Source organism: Terrapene carolina, unplaced genomic scaffold (assembly GCF_002925995.2).
Source record: "Terrapene carolina triunguis isolate 2854851 unplaced genomic scaffold, T_m_triunguis-2.0 Scaffold179, whole genome shotgun sequence".
NCBI classification, from domain to species: domain Eukaryota; kingdom Metazoa; phylum Chordata; order Testudines; family Emydidae; genus Terrapene; species Terrapene triunguis.
In genome coordinates, this window is record NW_020664530.1 from 12,501,091 (window position 1) to 12,518,668 (window position 17,578).

The window sequence follows — 17,578 nt, forward strand, 5'->3', positions numbered from 1 at the left end:
CAAAAATTCCACCATTGAACGTTTCCACCATCACTATTAACAGGATCACTAAGGTCTCTGGATGGTGTACAGGAATTGCTGGAAAAAGGGGTTCACCTTTTGCTGAGCCCTCACAGAATGCCTTTTGCATGAATTGGCAAACTAATCTGAATGGTCTGTGAACTCAATATCAGATCTGAAGATGGGGAAGATTCCCCTGCTTCTGAGGCAGCCTGTTCCACCCTCTATATTCCCTGCCGGGACAGGTATTTTATCCCTGGCTCACGATGATACTTATGAAGAATATTTTTTGTGGACTTTGCATTATAATAAATTGCATCAAAAGGCAGATGCTTTAAAAAAAAATGTCTTGAGGGAAGAGACAACTGGCTTCCCTTCTTGGGCTTTATCCTCCCTCCCTGCTGTAAATTACTGAGTGGAAACTCTGCACAGTCTGGAACACTGTTTAATTGTGCTCTGAATATAAATGAATACTTTCTAGTAGGGGTTTTTTAATGGGACTAGGAGAAAATACTACCCGTGAGCAAGTCTTGGGAGGCAAATGTTTAGCAGGTCATTCCAGCGGTCTTTCCCTCATAGAGGTCAACTATCATTATATGCCCCTCTGAGACAGCAGTCGAGATATGATTAGATTACATAGCAAGCAGTTATCTGACTATCTGGAAAAAATGATTGAAGAAAATCTAACGAATTAATGAGGTATATTCCAATCTCATTGCATATGGCTGTTACAGATTGCAATCACTGGGCACAGACATGAGAAATGTATCACTTACGATTTATCTACACTGCTATAAAAATCGAATGTCCTAGAGCTTAATAGTGGGTAAAAATAGTAGGAAAGAGGGTCAGGGTAAGTTTATTTGCTACGCCTCCAGTACTCACTTTTCTATACCGCTTTTAGGGAAACGGATTCAGTTTAAAGGTAAAAATCCTTTTCAAGTTCAGAACACTACCATTCTCATTTTCTAATAATCTGCTAGCCTCACTGAAAATAAACGTTCTCCTTTTGCAGGATCTTCCTGTTAGTAACAGTTGCACATAAATAAAGTTTTCTAAACAAACATCTTATCTTTTTATGGAAGGAAGTCCATTAATAAGGAATTGACGTTCTTCCCTAAAAAAAATACATTTGTTAATTCTTTCCCATAAACTATAGAAATAAACTAACACCCTGAGATTTTTTATTCTATTTCCACAGCAAACTGGATGGTCTGCACGTAGATAAGGTTAGTACTGTTTGCGTTTCTGTATAAACAATGCTCTTGTTGCTACCTTACCATGCAACATCAAATAACTAATCTTTTTTCTCAGGTTTCAACTGCTTCGTGGAATTGTTGGTTCATTTCTGCTGGATTTCTTACATTTATGTTGGATCATCTTCTACAGTATAGGTTGTGAACAGCTTGCCAAACAAGGCACTTCAGAAGCACATTACCCATGTTTGCTGTCTTGAACTGCACAATTGTTTTCATAGAGATGTCCTTTCCCCATCAAAAATAGGACAAAGGAGCACTCAGATGAACTCAAACAATTGATCTGATAATCTACAGTACTTCAACTTTATTGACTTTGTAAACTAGGCAAGACATTTCTAGTGTCCCAAATTAACACTATTATATGGAAAATATATGATCCCTATTCAATTACACATCTGTTTTCCTTCTACAAAATGTTGTTCTTTTAAAGAAAAAAAATGATAACAAATGATGTATTTTATGTCACTTTCAACATACAGAAATATTTGTTCCCAGACAATCCAGAAAGCAGTACTTTTAGTGATGTGAAAACAATACTGAAATTGGGAATGTTAGCATGCTAAAAAGGTTTCTGTGCTCCAAAATTAAAAATGTAAATGCCATGTTAAATGAAGATAAGCTCGAAACAGTGTAGCCTTTATATTGTGATTATACTTGTGTAAATGTCTTATAAAATGCCATAACATTTGTTCAGAAATATCCATGTTTCATAAACACAGTGAATGTTTAATTTTAGGAGCATCAATTTATTTATTAACATGGAAGACAAAAGGAATTAAAAATATACACAGTGCACCAAACATTGCAACACAAGGTATGTTGCTGATGCAAAACGCATGGGAAGGGATGTTAGTAAAAAGCACCTATCCAAGTTCTAGAAGAAATCTTAATGTTATGTCATACGTATCACATTTTTATCAGAAAAGCTCCAATAATGGGAAATTTGGGACTCTCAGTCATAGGTATGAATCATGGAATGTCTGGGGTGTTGAGTGTGAGAGTGAAAGAGAGAGAGAGAGAATGGAAGGGGAAGAGAATCAAAGGAAAGTGATGTCTGTGTGTGCATGGGCTAATCTACCCGAACTAACTTGAATCCACCTCGCCTGGGTAACAACAGCAGTGAAGACAGTGCAGTGAGAGCTTTGCAGCATGATAGGGAGCCAAGTATGTACCCACAGTCAGTGCTGGACTTGTACTACTTGCACTGAAGCCCACGCTGCACTGATTTCACTGCTGTTGTTACTGGTGCTAGCTAGATTTAAGCTAGCTCAGGCAGGCTAGCCTGTGCATCGCTTCTGTTGCGTAGACATGACCTTGGTATATCAACACGGTCTATACAGCCTTCTATCTGATAAGGCATTTAAAGTACAATACTGTTATTTTCTGATCACCTGACCAGGAAGAAGTTACTTCAATGGAAGGCAGAAAAAAGTAAGCCACTGTAAAAGACATTTAACAAGATACACAGTCACTGGGTAAACTCCTGCAATAACTACTCACATCAGCTCATTCTTATCATTAAAATTAAACTAAGAAATAAAAACAACTAACAATAACATCAGCATAATAATTCAACTGTTCAGTCCCATTGTTTTTATGTTGAAAAATTTCCTCCTCCTTTAGGTATTTATTGTCTATTCAGGGGTCAGTTGTGGCTTTGCCACAAGCCTCACAAATGGGGCAACAGGCACCTGTGCTGTCCTGGAAGCAAACTGGGAAACAGACTATTATTCAGACAATCTGCCTCCCATTTTGTTGGGGACATAACCTGGAACAGCATACGTCTTCTAGCACACCGGTGCTGGCCTGTGCACTGGAGGCAGAACCAAGGCTCTGGATAACATCAGTTCTGGATAACTGTATTACAGGAGAGCAGCCCTTCGCTTTTTAGGATTCAGCCCAACAAAAAATAGCTCAATTAGAAGGGTGCTGACAGAGTTAGGAATGGAGCTTTAGGAAGGGGGGGCAGTTCTAGCAATTGAGGTGAGTGAATACATTCAAAGCTCCAACAGCATTCAACAAGAGTCCTCACTGGAGCTATTGAAGAGTTTCACTGTCTGCAGGATTTACTGGCTGACCAAAGCATCCAATCAACGGGATTTATTTCTAACTCCATTATGGGTCGGTTCTAGTCAGTGCATTTAGCAACTTTGCATTTCCTTATGTCATTCTTACCTGCATTGTTGTCTTTGCTACTCCGCTTGTCTCCATACTTTGCAAATCGGGTGTTGCCACTGGCGGAGGAGGTGCTCTGCGTTTTTTAATTTCTGGGTTGGCGGTCATTCCTGAAATGTTGCCAAGAGATAGTGATGGACCCAGCGTAATGGAACGTGAATTCACTGAAGGTGAATTTGGAGCTGTTGCAAAGCCCTGTAAGTAGATGTACAACTTGGTCACAATCACTTTTTAAACAGTGGGGAAGAAGCAGAAAAAAACAATTACACCCAATTGCCCTTAAACTGAGACAATGTTCTGAGTGATTGTGTATGATCCTCTGTCAAACTTGCCGCATTGCAAACTGTACAATATATGGATATTTTTCCAAGATCAACTGACATGTAGTAACCCCATTCAGAAGGGGGTGAAAGTTGCAACAGATGAAACTTATATTAATATTTAAAAGAAACAGTCAATCCTGGTACAACTTATTAGAACCGTTTTTGGGAACTTTATCAAAGGAGGAGGCTCCCACTTAATTAAAGAGACTTTCTTTTTATACTTAGAAAGTAAACTCTGTATCTTTGTGATCAGCCAAATATATTTTAAGCCACATTTAAAATATAAATAAGGAATCTTTAGGATTCCTGAGAACATATTTTATTCTAAATCAGAATTAAATATTTAACTGACCATACATCATGCTGCAAATTATATCTTGGGCCAAATTTTGCTGTCAGTGTAAATCCAGAAGGCCTGATTCTCTATTTATCTATGCAGCTTTTACACAAGTGTAACTCCCTTTGACTTGTATGGAGTTATTTCTGATTTACATAGGTGTAGGCAAGAACCAAATCAGATCCAGAATAAGCGCCACTGACTAAATTTACACAGGTTTAGATCAGAGCAGCACTTGGGCCTGTTTCTAAATGCATAGCATGAAAATGTTTACATACAAGATGTCTTCTCTTAGGGATGGATCCAAAACTCAGTGAAGTCAATGGAAAAATTCCCACTGGGTTGTGGATCAGGACTCTATTTCTATATATATGGGAATGGGGGCTGTATACATACATACACACACACACACACACACAACTGGTTATTAAAACAAAAATTCTTGAAAATGTTCATGAGTTTTGATGCATGAAATTTTTTCATTTCATCCACTTTTCTAACTAGCTGTAATGCTGCTTGGAAAACATATTTTCCAAAACTTAACAATCATTTTTTCTGTTTTCATCTACATGAAGTTTTGATGGTAAATAGTGAGGAAAAATGCACAAAATTAAAAAAAAATATTTTTGACCATCTCTTTTCCACCATGAACTATGTGCAGCGTGTTAACATGTCAATCCCTTATGATCTCAGATCTCAATCCCAGAGTATCGAAATATCACCTAAAACTCCAGAACGAGGATTATAGTCAGCAACTCCATTCCTCGGCACAATGGAAATTTCTACCATAAGTATAAGATCATTTGTGCAGGAGACAGGGCTTTCTTGGGGGCTGATCTGAGGTGATGGAACAAACACCAAGAGAAACTAAGGACCATCACAAACCTCACCACTCTCTGCTCCAAGTTCAAGGTGCACTTCTTCAACCTTTCCCTCTCAAACTCAAACACATACATAGCATCACGGACATATTACGTTTTCTGAAAAAGCAAACTACCAAAGCACTGCACTGAACACACAATTTCCTCCCTGGGGTAAAGATAAGAGAGAAAATGAACAGCACATGACAGATATTAGTCACATTCTTTAACACAGTACTGGAAGGCTGCTTAGATACTACATTGATGAGGGTGGTAAAGAACCTAGATAGAATAAAATAGAATCCATTTCCTACTTGACATAGGTTCACATCACAAAGACGATCACAAGCTGACAGTCTAAGCAACAAGGTCAAGGATGCAGAGATAATGAACTGTCTTCTCACACAAGAGATGGCCCCCCCAGCTCAGGACTGATGCACATTAGCAACCTGGGGAAGCTTGCAATGCTGCTGCCCATGCTGTATCTATTCTGTGGATAGAGAACTACTCTTCTAAGGGGGTCATTCTGGCACCTTTCATCAGCACTACACTTACACTATTTTTAATTGCTTGGCTTGACAGCACATCTTCTTCCACAACAGTTGGGATGTCACAGAGAAGAGAGCACAAAAAAGGAAGAATAAATATACACAGCAGGTTCTGAGCAGAAATCACATCAAACAAAATACTGGCATGTAGTGGCAGCTGATTCGGAAAAGGTTTCATCTCAGTTTCTTGGTTCCCTAATTAGACCATCCATACTTCCAGCCAAGAGTCTGTGTGTAAACATTACAGGTCAGATTCATCACTGGTGAAAATAAGTGAAGCTTGGTTGCCATGGCACTATCCTTCTGTGTGGAGAGAAGAATTCCTCTTCAAGATATGGAAACTGCAACAGCCCAATGCTAGTCTGTGTAGTTTTAAGGAGACCACCAGTGAAATGAAGAGCTGGATTGGATAGGAAAAAAAAATACAAGAAGAAACATGGTGCACATGTTTTTTTGACTGCTCAATAAAGTTCCGTGTTCTACAGGCACCATAATAAAGTATGAAAGAGAACTCAGATGCTACTTGTACAGGATTAATTGATTTGAGTCTGATCCTGCATCTACTATTCACATGTACCTAGCATGGACTTAAGTAGGAATTCTGGATAGATTGGCTGCAGGCCACTTTATTACTATGTAGATTGCTTGCTATACAGTCAACTTTCAGGCTGGACAAATATAGCTGGCACAGGAAGTCCCAGGTACTAGTATACCAGATAAGTGTTGTCTCGTGGACTATAACCGGCATTTAGAGGGGGGTTAGATCATCATCTAATATATCTTTTTCATCTCTGATTTCTCTGAATGAGAAATAGGGTTTATGGTTTAGGGTTTAATAGGGTTTCTCAACCTTTGTACCTATTCAACAAAAACACAGCCTATAGAATGGGCTTCTAATAAATATGGCTTTGCTGCAACTTCTAGGCTATGTCTACACTGGCAATTGAATGACAAAATTTTTGTCTTTCAGAGGTGTTAACCTCCCCTCGAAAGACAAAAGTTTTACTGCGACAAGTGCCAGCGTGAACAGCGCGTTGTCCACAGGAGCGCTCTCCTATCGACAACTCAAATGCCGCTCCTTGGGGGTGGATGTTTTTTGTTGGCAGGAGAGCCAACAAACAGCGGCTACACGGCACAACTTTTAGCGGCATGGCTGTAGTGACACAGCTCTGTCGCTAAAAGCTGTGTAGTGTAGACATAGCCTTAGAAGTGAACATACTCTGTCCTTGGCTGTATCTGCTAGGCAGCAGCAGATAGCCTGATCTCATCTGTAACCTGCAGGGTCTCTGTGTCCTTGGATACTGTGTCTGTTGTGTCTGGCTCTATATAATAGAGTATATGCTACCCTACGGACAGTAGAATATAAAGAAGTTTCCTTTTTTGCACTCTTAGAAGAAGACTGAAGAAAACCAGTTTTAGCACTAATTTATCTTTTCTAAGTTTTTGCTGAATGTGTCAAAAGGTTGGGGAATCTTGTTAACAGGTTCACAGAAGTTAGAGATTAACATGACAATTCAGATCTTCAAGTCTATCTCCCCTGCAAGTACAGAATATTATCAGCAACAGAGGACTTATCCAGTATTAAACTGGCATTGCATTTGATCCAAGGTCATACTCTTGGTAAAGGGCCACCAGAATCTTTTTGTTGAACAGAGCACTCTGGGAAGAAAATACATGAAAATATATTTTTTAGGCTGGATTTTGTTTTAAACAAGTTAATATTTCTGAAGAGAAGTCAGGGGGGAAACACCGCAACATTAACATGTACCAACACACAATTAAGCTAAAACAAAACAGTAAGAAAAAAATAAGTAAGGAACTAGCCCAATTCATTTCTGTGTGTTTCTGAGAGCCAAGTCTAAGAATAAATCCAATTGATGCTTGAGTGGGATTTTCAAAAGCATTCACTGCTGGCCTAACTCTGCTCGGATTGAAGTCAAACTTCCATTGTCTTCAAGGGGAGCAGAGTCTGGCAAACACTGGGGACTTTTGAAAATCCCACCCTTTGTCAAAAGAACTTTACACAAGTCTGGATAGAAAGATAATCCAGGGGCTGATCTTGTAGACCTCTACTCACTCAAGTACCCCTCACACAGGCAAGTCATCATTTCCATTGGCTTCTGTAGAACATATACCTTTGTATGAGGAGGACTAATCACATGAGTAGGGCTGTGCCAGGACCAGACTCTTACTCTGGATCTGATGTATTTCCCATTAAAGTAATCAGGAGTCTTTCTATTGATCTCAATGGGAATAGGATCAGGCTCCGTGTTAGAGTCCTTTAGAAACAATAGATTGGGGACTTGATTTTCAGACAGTTTAGGTATGCAGTTACTGAGAATGTGTACGCATACACACACACACACACACACTTGTAAAATTAACTATGTGCAAATACAATTATTTTATTTGCACACACATTTTGCCCAAATTATCTCTCACTTACTATTATTTTATGCTATTGTCACTACATTGACTTCACATGAATTATTCTTGATTTTCACCAGTGTAAGTGAAAGCAGAATCAATCTTCATAATTGCAACTGTCTGCCTTGGTTCTCAGAAAAAATCAGGCTGTTTATCCTCTATTTTTATTCCATTTAATAATACATTATTGATTTTGTGAACATGCTGTGAAAAGACAATCAAATTTAGTTCCTACAACCTTTGCATTTCCCTGCATCATAAAAGCCAGTACAGCTTCAGATATCAATGATGTCCATTAATAAAGACATTTTAAAATATCTTCCAACTTTTACAGTCACAGACTGTGCAAGTGTGGGACTGTTATAGAGCTTTTGCTCATTGTTCAAAACAACAGTATATATTAAAGGGAAAGAAATCTTATATTTGTATTAGCCCACATTTTACTTTTTTCTGAATACAGCCAGGGAACACTTACTGTTGGCACAAGCAGATACAAATGCCCTGATAGAGTTGTGCCAGCTTATGTCAGCAGTGAATTTAGGCCCCAATTCAGCAAAGTCCTTAAGCATATGCTGAACTTTAAGAATGTATTTACATCCATTCCTATTCAGCCAGGGCCGCCCAGAGGATTCATGGGGCCTGGGGCAAAGCAATTTTGGGGGCCCCTTCTATAAAAAAAAGTTGCAATACTATAGTAACGTGTATTTGGAAATGTAAAAAATAACCAGTGAAATACATTCAAAAATTAATTTTTAATAATTTGAAAATACACTAAATACATTATTTAAAAACAATAAATGCTTTAATGGTATGTATACATTTGCAATTACATAATGGGCTGTTGCTGGGTGATGGTTGGTGCCAATGGGCTGTCGCTGCTTGGGGGTGGCGCTATTGTTGCCCAGGGCTGGGTGGGGAGCTGGGCATTGGGTTGGGGGATGCCCGGCTCAGAGGGGCTGGGCTCGGAGCTGGGGGGGGATGGGGTCAGGGGGTGTTCGTCTCAGAGGGGCTTACCATGCCGCTTACCCCCGCCTCCCCCCGCTCCCAGAGCCTCAGCGAGCCGCGTCCAGGAGCTCCTGCTGCTCGGCCTGCCGGAGCTCGCAGCCCCACCCCCTTACCACACGGCTCCGAGCGGGAGGAGCTCAGGCCCTGCCCGGGCCACACTGCTGCAGCGCTGTCCAGAGTCGCTCCAGGACGCGGCGTGCTGAGGCGCCGGGGGATGGGGAAAGGCGGAGGTGGGGGGAGCCTCTGACATTCTCGTGGGGGCCCCTGCGGGGCCTGGGGCAAATTGCCCCACTTTTCCCCCCTCCCCCCCCCCGGGTGGCCCTGTATTCAGCAAAACACTTAAGCACATGCTAAAAGTTAAACCACTGTCAGCTGCAATACTTACTATTCTTTTAAGTGTGTGCTGCCATAGGAACTTGTGATAAACACACACACTCTTCTGTGGACATTTAATTCAGATTATTAACAAAAGGAGAAGGTGTAGGCCAGTGTCTGTCACAAAGCTTTCCCTCAGTTTTTCTATCACTCTCTGATGTACCTCACAGGTTTCTCCAGTCCTAGGCAGGTGATTTTTTGGCTCACCAACCAAACTCTCTAATTGTGGTCCACCTCCTCCATTTTTTTGAAGAAAGGTCTGACCTTTGAAGGGTAGGGTTTAGGCTTAGGGTCCAACCCTCTCCTCAGCATATCTTATGGGCTAGCTAGCTCAGGCAGCTCCCTTCTCAGCCTGCTGGCTTCTGTGAATCCCATTCTTTGGTTGCGGACTTTCCCCATGCATTGTACAGGGAGCCTAGGCACTTAACTCGGGGCAGTTTATTGCACTAGGCAGCAGGGCACCTAAATGTTACGCGTTGCCATGCTGAGTTTAAGTCCCCTTTGTGAATCTAGCCCTACACGTGCCTAACTTTGGTTGACATTAGTGGGAGTTAGGTGCTTAGAAGTTCCTGAATATCTCACTAGGGACCTAAACACTTTAATAAATCTGGCCCTAAGTCACTTTTGAAAATAGGAATTGGGTTCCTAAGTCATTTAGGTGCTTTAAAAATATTACCCTAATATATTAATACAATTAAAATTATATTAGATATAGATATAGTTAGGCTATAAAGCTGAAAGTCAATGAGGTTTTTTCCCCCAAACAGCTTCCCTCACCACCCTCCTTTATTAGAGTTTCCTTGGCTTTCTCATGACACAAAGTGACATTTAAAGGTCAGCAGGAGACTGAAGGCTGCTTGCCTGCAATAGCAATTTGGCTTCCTGTTCTCTGTCCACACTGGTCAATAAATTTTTTCAAAATGTCAAGTTTTTTTTTTTTCTTGTGGGGGCGTTACAGCCAGGCCTTTCTTCTGCAGCTCTGTGCCAAACCCCACAAATTCCAGCTACCTATTTTGTTATGCAATTTCCTCCTGAATAGTTTGTATATCAAAAACCAATTAATTGGGTTCTTTTAAGAGTTGCAACTACTAGATGTAACAGTACCAGGAACAGCTTTAAAAAAAAACAAGCAGAGAAATAAAGGAAAAATAAAAACAAAACAAAAAATATCTCTGTATGGGAGATGCACTTTTGTGTGAGCGTACTGAGAATGAATGTGAACTGAAAGACCTGGAAGGGACAGACAAATCCATCAGCCCAGTGACAACGGGAGTATTTATCGTAGTGGGAAATGTAAACCCTATTAACACAAACTCACATTGATTGGCTGAATGCCACTACAGCTGATTACTAGTAACCATTTAGAATGCCAGGTAGGTTAAGTCAGAGGCTATGGTAAAAATTAAAGTTGGTTGATGCTAGGGTGACCAGATGTCCCAATTTTATAGGGACAGTCCCGATTGTTGGGTCTTTTTCTTATATAGGCTCCCATTACCCCCCACTCCCTGTCCCGATTTTTCACATTTGCTGTCTGGTCACCCTAGTGATGCTCTCCTGGAAATGATTATAAAACTCCATACATTAGCATTAAATGTGACAACAAAGAAACTGAATCAATTCAAACACGTGCTTCATAACCAAAGCGTAGTAGTGTGGTCTCCAGACCACCTGGAGGGACACACATACAAAAACGTACTCACTGAGACCACTGACTTTTTTTAAAGTGGGTCATCTTAAATATAGTTTGCTTTTTCTAATCACTGAAATTTCCTAATGACTTTTAACTGTGAGGTGCACATCCTACTTGCAATCAGAGGCTTAAGAGAACAACTGCATTTCTTTAACTTTTTTTCTTGATTTCCATATTATCTTACTCCATCCAACTTTGGAAAGAAAGAGTCTACCCTCCTAGTACAAAATTAACAGTACAAAGGCAACTATATAGTTTCCATAATAGTGCCAGCTATAGGCTGTAACACTGTTCATTTTATACAAACAATATCTTATTGAATACAGTTTGACATCCGTGTTTTCAAGGCTTTATTTCAAGGTTGTGAATTAATCCTTTGGAGACTATAAGCCAAATTCCCAGCTTCCTATGCTGTCATTTAGGTGCTAAGCTGGCAATACAATAGCTATGTTCTAAGAATTTATTTGGTGAATACCAGAACTTGTACAACTCGAATTAGAAATGCTAGAACTGGATGCAGAAAACACACAGGGATAAGGAGGGCAGGCTCTCTTGCTAAGCTCTGCTAATTCTCCTTCACACTGACCTAGTACATTCCTCCTCTTTTAGTTCTGGTTTGCAGAGGAGTAGAAATCAAGCATCCTACATTTTGGTGGTTTTCTGTGATGTGCACAAAGAGTGCTATGGACCAGGCTGACATCACATTTAACTGGTGACCTGGTTAAGCAGTATTTCCCAGTGTAACAGAATGGATGGACTCCTCTGCTGACCTATTATATCAACAGGTATTAAGACCATCTATTAAGCTGCTGAAGTCCTATAGGCTCTATGTGGCAGGTGCCGCTCATTAACCCGTTCTGGATATATACAACGTAGGAACACCCCTCGTGAAGAGGGGATTCTAGAACACAGGAGGTCCTGGAAGCAAAACCTAGGGACAGTCAATCTCAGAGAGACAAGCATTCATAAGTCAATCCTTTTATTTGAAAATCTATTTGGTATTTTAATATATTTCTATATTCCCCCCCTACTCCCTTTTGGGTCCAGGACCGTACAGAAGAGACACCTTTCTCCCCCTTCCCCATACACTCTGGGAGCAGTAGGATCCAGGTGCTGCCTCCCCTTCTCCTGCCATAGTACCTTGAGTAAAAACTAGAGAGCAGCCACCCAGACTCCAGCCCCACAGGAGCAGAAGCAGCCAAAGCAGGGACCTCTGGACATTCCAGTCAAAACTGTAGAAAGTTCTCTGACTTTCTCTGTCTGGCTGACCGGCTGTTTGCCCCAAACCTCCCCCGTCACAGTCTCTGTATCTCATATCCTTTCCACACCTGCCCCTCCACGCTGTCCTCCTTAGCCCTCTTCCCTTTTCTTGCCATTTAGCAGATCCCCTCCTAAGTAAACCCACCCACAAACAAAAACAAAAAAACCTAACGAACCAAAATCGTGACACGAGCATTCCGTTTGATGCCATGACACTGTCCGCTCTGCTTGTGTGTTATAATCCTTACCCACCCTATGTCTGTCTTGTTTATTTAGACTATAATGTGTCATTGTTCACTTGTACTGCCCCACTGGTCTGTATCCACTTGCCTTATGTTTAGACTGTAATATTTTGGGGGCAGTGACTGTCTTTTTGTTCTGTGTTTGTACAACGCTTAGCACAATGAAGTCCTGGTCCATGACTGGAACTCCTAGGCATGACAATAATACAATATCGAACACCACAAATGAGTCTATAGATTATTCATGAAGTATCTAAAGGTTGCTAAGTATCCAAGTATGTTAATGTTGCTTAATATTTAAGCTTCATTAGCGGGTCAAAAACAAAGTATTTCATGGAGAATACATGTTTTGACTTACAGATACAACATTTGTGAATTCATGAAAACTAAAAAAAAATCAAATACTGTCACATCAACCCTAAGCCCCAACATCTAGTCATTATTCACATTTTTTTCCTTCCAATATTCAACCAACACAGACCATTATAAATTTGATCCTAAATCTCAAAAGATGAATTAATTGTTGTGGCAGCTATAAATTATATCAGAATACAGATTTATCAATTTATGGAACTGTATATGACACTCAGATACACATTCTTAATTATATGCATCCCCAGATAATTTATATATTTTCCAGAATTTCCTATAGGTAAGACCCTGCAATTCTTCATGAGACAAAAACTAATTGAAACACAGGTTGAAAATAGAAATATATAAATGCAAAACACAAGCTGCTTAGCCCTAAATTTTAAAACTGTATATCTCTGCCTCCAAGCCCTTGGCATGTTACAATTCAATACATTTGCTCCAAGTAATCAGTCCTGTTTTGAAGTCTCACTCCTCAGATTGTTCCGAAGTCAAACAGATCAGGGCATTTTATAAAACTTTTTTTCTGTCACTACTACCTGACAACATGCCAGTGCCAACAGTAATGAGATTTCATTTGCAAAAATCTCATCTCTATAGCAAGGAAATCTCACTGGCAGAAGAGGAAAGCAATCAGGATATCAAGGAAAACTGGGAGCAAAATCTTCTTTACTTACAGCAATGCAACAGAATAGAAGCTAAGCTTGATTTACATTTCTCTGTGTTCATATAATCTCCTGTTATTTAAGTGGCAATGTGTCCCTAACACATTTTATAGTTTAGGCAAAATATTCTATAGGAACAATTAGAACCCAGCTTTTCTTGACAGGAGGCACATATAAATCACTTGGATTCTCCGATCCCAAACTGGACATTTCAGGTCATATGTGATAGCCAAGAAATTTAGACCCTATTGAATCTTGTGAATCAGAGCTGGGTAGCTTGGTGAGATGGAAGGAAATAAATCTCCTTTAATTCAAAGGTCTTAGCATTGACAGAAAAGAAAAAAAAAAGCCTTCTCAATTTAATGTAGTGAATATATAATCGCTGTTAATCCCTCTTGTGCATAATCTGCTCAGTTCCTGTCATTGTCACATAAAGGGTGAACAAAGGGTTTCTCTAAAATTGAAGGTGACTAGCCACAAAGACTAGGAACTAAAGTTGATGATGGTTCTTTACAAAACAATGATTCCCAAATCATGCGGGTAGGTTTTCCAAGAAACAAACAGCAATGTGCTGTTAACTCTTTCGATGTCAAGCCAATTAAATTTGCAGCTAGTACTCCGCACAGAACACTCTGTATCTGTCTTCTTCAAGTTTCTCATTTCCCAGTAATAATAGTTTATTAACAGTTCAAAATCTGTGAGAAGTACAATTTTTAAAAGACAAACATAACTACACACAAGAACCTGCTATAGAATGTCTCTAGATGGGAATGTATGTGTATATATGTGTTATAAAAGCAATTGTGAATTGTGTGGGTGAATATATGAAAACACCATGTTTTCTAAAACGCCATACAGCTCCAAACAACATAACATGCCACATTAAAATTGACGCGATGTACTAAATCATAGAAATATCAATGGGCATGATGCTAGCACTTGCAGAGTTCCAACGACTCCCACTAAGGCTAAGCACTTTGTACTATCAGCCTGTACAACATCACATAAATACTGACATGCTTTTTTGGATTATGAAACTCTCTAACTGTAAATATTCTCAAATTTATTTGGACTATTCTTAATTCAACATGGACAAGACAATCACAAATGCAGCATAGAAAGCTATCCTGCATTGAATATTTTCTATTCCAGTCAATAGTTTAATGTAAATTTTATTGTCTGGTGTTCTCGCAGGTTGTAAATGAAGTCTGAGTGCAAATTCCAAAATCAAACTAATTAGTGGGTGACAGTTTGGAATGCTGACAAGCGGTTAGAATTAGGTTTGTTTGCATTTCATACAAGTGTGAAATGATTGATAGTATGCTGCAGAAGTGTGCAAAGACATTTCAGTGTCTCATCTGCTGGAATGTAGTTTTTAATAGCTTGAGCTTTCAGGAAATACTAGAATCAATCTGTGTATATTGCACACTACTCTACGGTGGTGATCTAGCTACACTTTCCACCTAGACCGCTAAAAGCTTACTTTTAAGAAATATCTTTTTTGCATAACATTGTCAAAATGCTTCTGTCTATGGAAACAGAAAACTGTTGGGAGGTTTTATATTGTTTTGATGAATTTGAAACACGTATGTTAGATCAATAAAGGAATTGGGGGAGGGGAGGAAAGGGGTACAATCACCACTCTGATATATTAAAGAAAAAAAAATAAAGGAAAAAAATCCCAAACAACCCAGTGAACCACTTAAAGATTGATTTATACTCTGTGCAATGCCATATTTCTGCTCTATTTTAAATTATTTGTAGCCATTCATCTAACATCATGTATGTGCACTACAGTGTATAGTAGTGGGACTGTGCCAAAGTGATAAAAGGTCCCTGCCCTGGAAAAGAAAAAAAACCACCCCAAAACAGAGCAGATCATATATAAAGAAGAGACTTGCCTGTTGAAGCTTGAATTCTTCACATAAGTGGTGGAGGGCGGGAAGCAATTTTACAAGTTTGGAATGGAAGAGGTTGAGGGAACCTGATGTATATTAAAAGGGAGGTTATTCCAATCATATGGGGCTTTATGGCAAAAAGTTCAGAATGGGGAGTGGTCAAAGGAGATAATTAAGGTGGTGCCGATAGAAGCTGGGGCAGTACAAGAAAGCAGAAGGGGATGTTGGATGAAGAGAGGGAAGAAATAAAAACAGTACAAGAAAGCAGAAGGGGATGTTGGATGAAGAGAGGGAAGAAATAAAAACAGGAGTGATGGAGAATTAGGAGGATTAAGTGTTCACTTGATATGGAAGAAGAGTGAGAGCCGCTGCAGAGATTCAAGGAGAGAAGAGGTTCTGCTGGAGGAAGAGTGAGAGAATGGGGTGAGATACATGGGATAAGGCTGCAGTCTGAAATGAGAAATAAAAGCACAGGCTAGTATCTTGGAAAGGAAGAGATGGAGTTTGGAAATTGTGAGGAGACTGAAATGGCCATATTTGGGTAGGGTCTGAATGATAGGGGAAAGGCCAAGATGGCTCCAAAGGTTGCTAGTCTGAGTGGCAGGAAGGATGGCACTTTCAGTGGTGACAGAGATGAGAGATGTTGAACTTAAGATGGTGACAAGTCATCTGACAAATTGTAAGTGAGAGAGACAAAGATTCTGGATCGAACAGAAGCTAAAAAGATTGGGGAGGGGTTGGTATTTGTGATTCATTGATGTAGAAATAACAGCTGAGTATGCAGTAATGAATGAGTTCATCCAAAGACACAGAAGAGTTCAGAGGAAGAAGAGGAGAAGGCCAGTGATGGAGTTGTAAGTGATACCAATCAAGAGAGGTCTAGGAGATACTGGCAGAGCCCAGCTGAGAGGGGGAGCCAATCATGGAGAGGTTGAAGGAGTAGTCAGAGAGCCAAAAGGAAAACTAAGAGAAGTTCCAAAATCCAAGAAAAAGCTGATGTGGAAGAGAAGACAGTGAAATATTAACAGAGTTGAAGGCTGCAGAAAGGTCAAGAGAATGAAGATAGAGAAGAGGCCATTTAGAGTTGGCCAAGAGAAAGTCATTAGTAAATCTGGTGAGAGCAATCGTAGCAGACTGAAGACAGCAAAAGCCAGATTATGTGAGACTGCAGAGAATATGGGCCTGATTCTTCTTTCAGTTACAGCAGTATAAATCAAGAATAACTCCACTGAATAGAGTTTCACTGGAGTAAAACTAATGTGAGATCAGAATTGGGCTCTGTAAATGCACCTGCAGCAGTGAACATGACTTGGTGAGAATGAAAGGAAAGAGACACTCACGTAATTTCTTCTATTATTAAGCACTTATCAATCATATTACCTCCTGGAAGCGGATCAGAGTTCTTTAACATACTGAATTTATCATGGCATTGAGAGTTATTTTCTCAAGCCTTGCTAACTCATTTAAATCAATAAATCAGTTTGATAGGTCCACAGAAGATGTGCATTTCCATTTTTGCCAGACATCTGGTTTTGCAATTAGAAGTGCTTTTAAAAACAAATTGGCCAGAACTCCCAGCAAGTGTACATAATTCTAGTTTACAGGAACATAGGAATTGCCATACTGGATCAGATCTGAGGTGTCCTCAGTCAAGTTATGCCAGTTTACACCAGTTCACACTCTATTTCAATGTTGTTAACTTTAAAATAAACCTACTATAATACCCACAAAGCATAAGTTCAATAGGAATGAGTACCAAGAAATACTATTATTAAAAATGTTAGCATTAACTATTTTTTCTTTTAAAGAACAATACATTCATGTTTTTTGGAGGCAGATGGAAGGGACTTCCACTTCAACCTAATTAAAAAAAGTACACTTTTCAATTTTGCTACATGATTTTCCTTTACGAATGCCTGGGGGAGATTTTCAAAGGCACAAAGGACAGTCAGGAAACCAGCTCCCATCAACCTTTGATAAGTGGGATCCTAACTGTCCTTTGTGCTTCTGAAAGTTTCCTGCATATTCTCTTAGCAAAAAACTACAGATGGAGACCAATGGAGAAGACCACTGGAAAACATCTTACCTGGAATCCAGGGCCAGATCTTCAGCTGATATAAATCAGTATAGCTCTTCTGGGCGCTA

The 17,578-nt window shown here is 39.7% G+C and overlaps 1 protein-coding gene across 5 annotated transcripts in view; it reads right to left on the reverse strand.

The window, feature by feature from the left end:
* Positions 1–17,578, reverse strand: part of LOC113406994 (protein cordon-bleu-like) — a 237,895-nt gene that overhangs the window by 97,274 nt on the left and 123,043 nt on the right. For all 5 annotated transcript variants that reach the window (XM_026654020.1, XM_026654019.1, XM_026654021.1 and 2 more), the window contains one exon: positions 3,435–3,629. In XM_026654020.1, the coding sequence (XP_026509805.1) occupies positions 3,435–3,629 (195 nt within the window). The remainder of the gene's footprint in view (positions 1–3,434; positions 3,630–17,578) is intronic.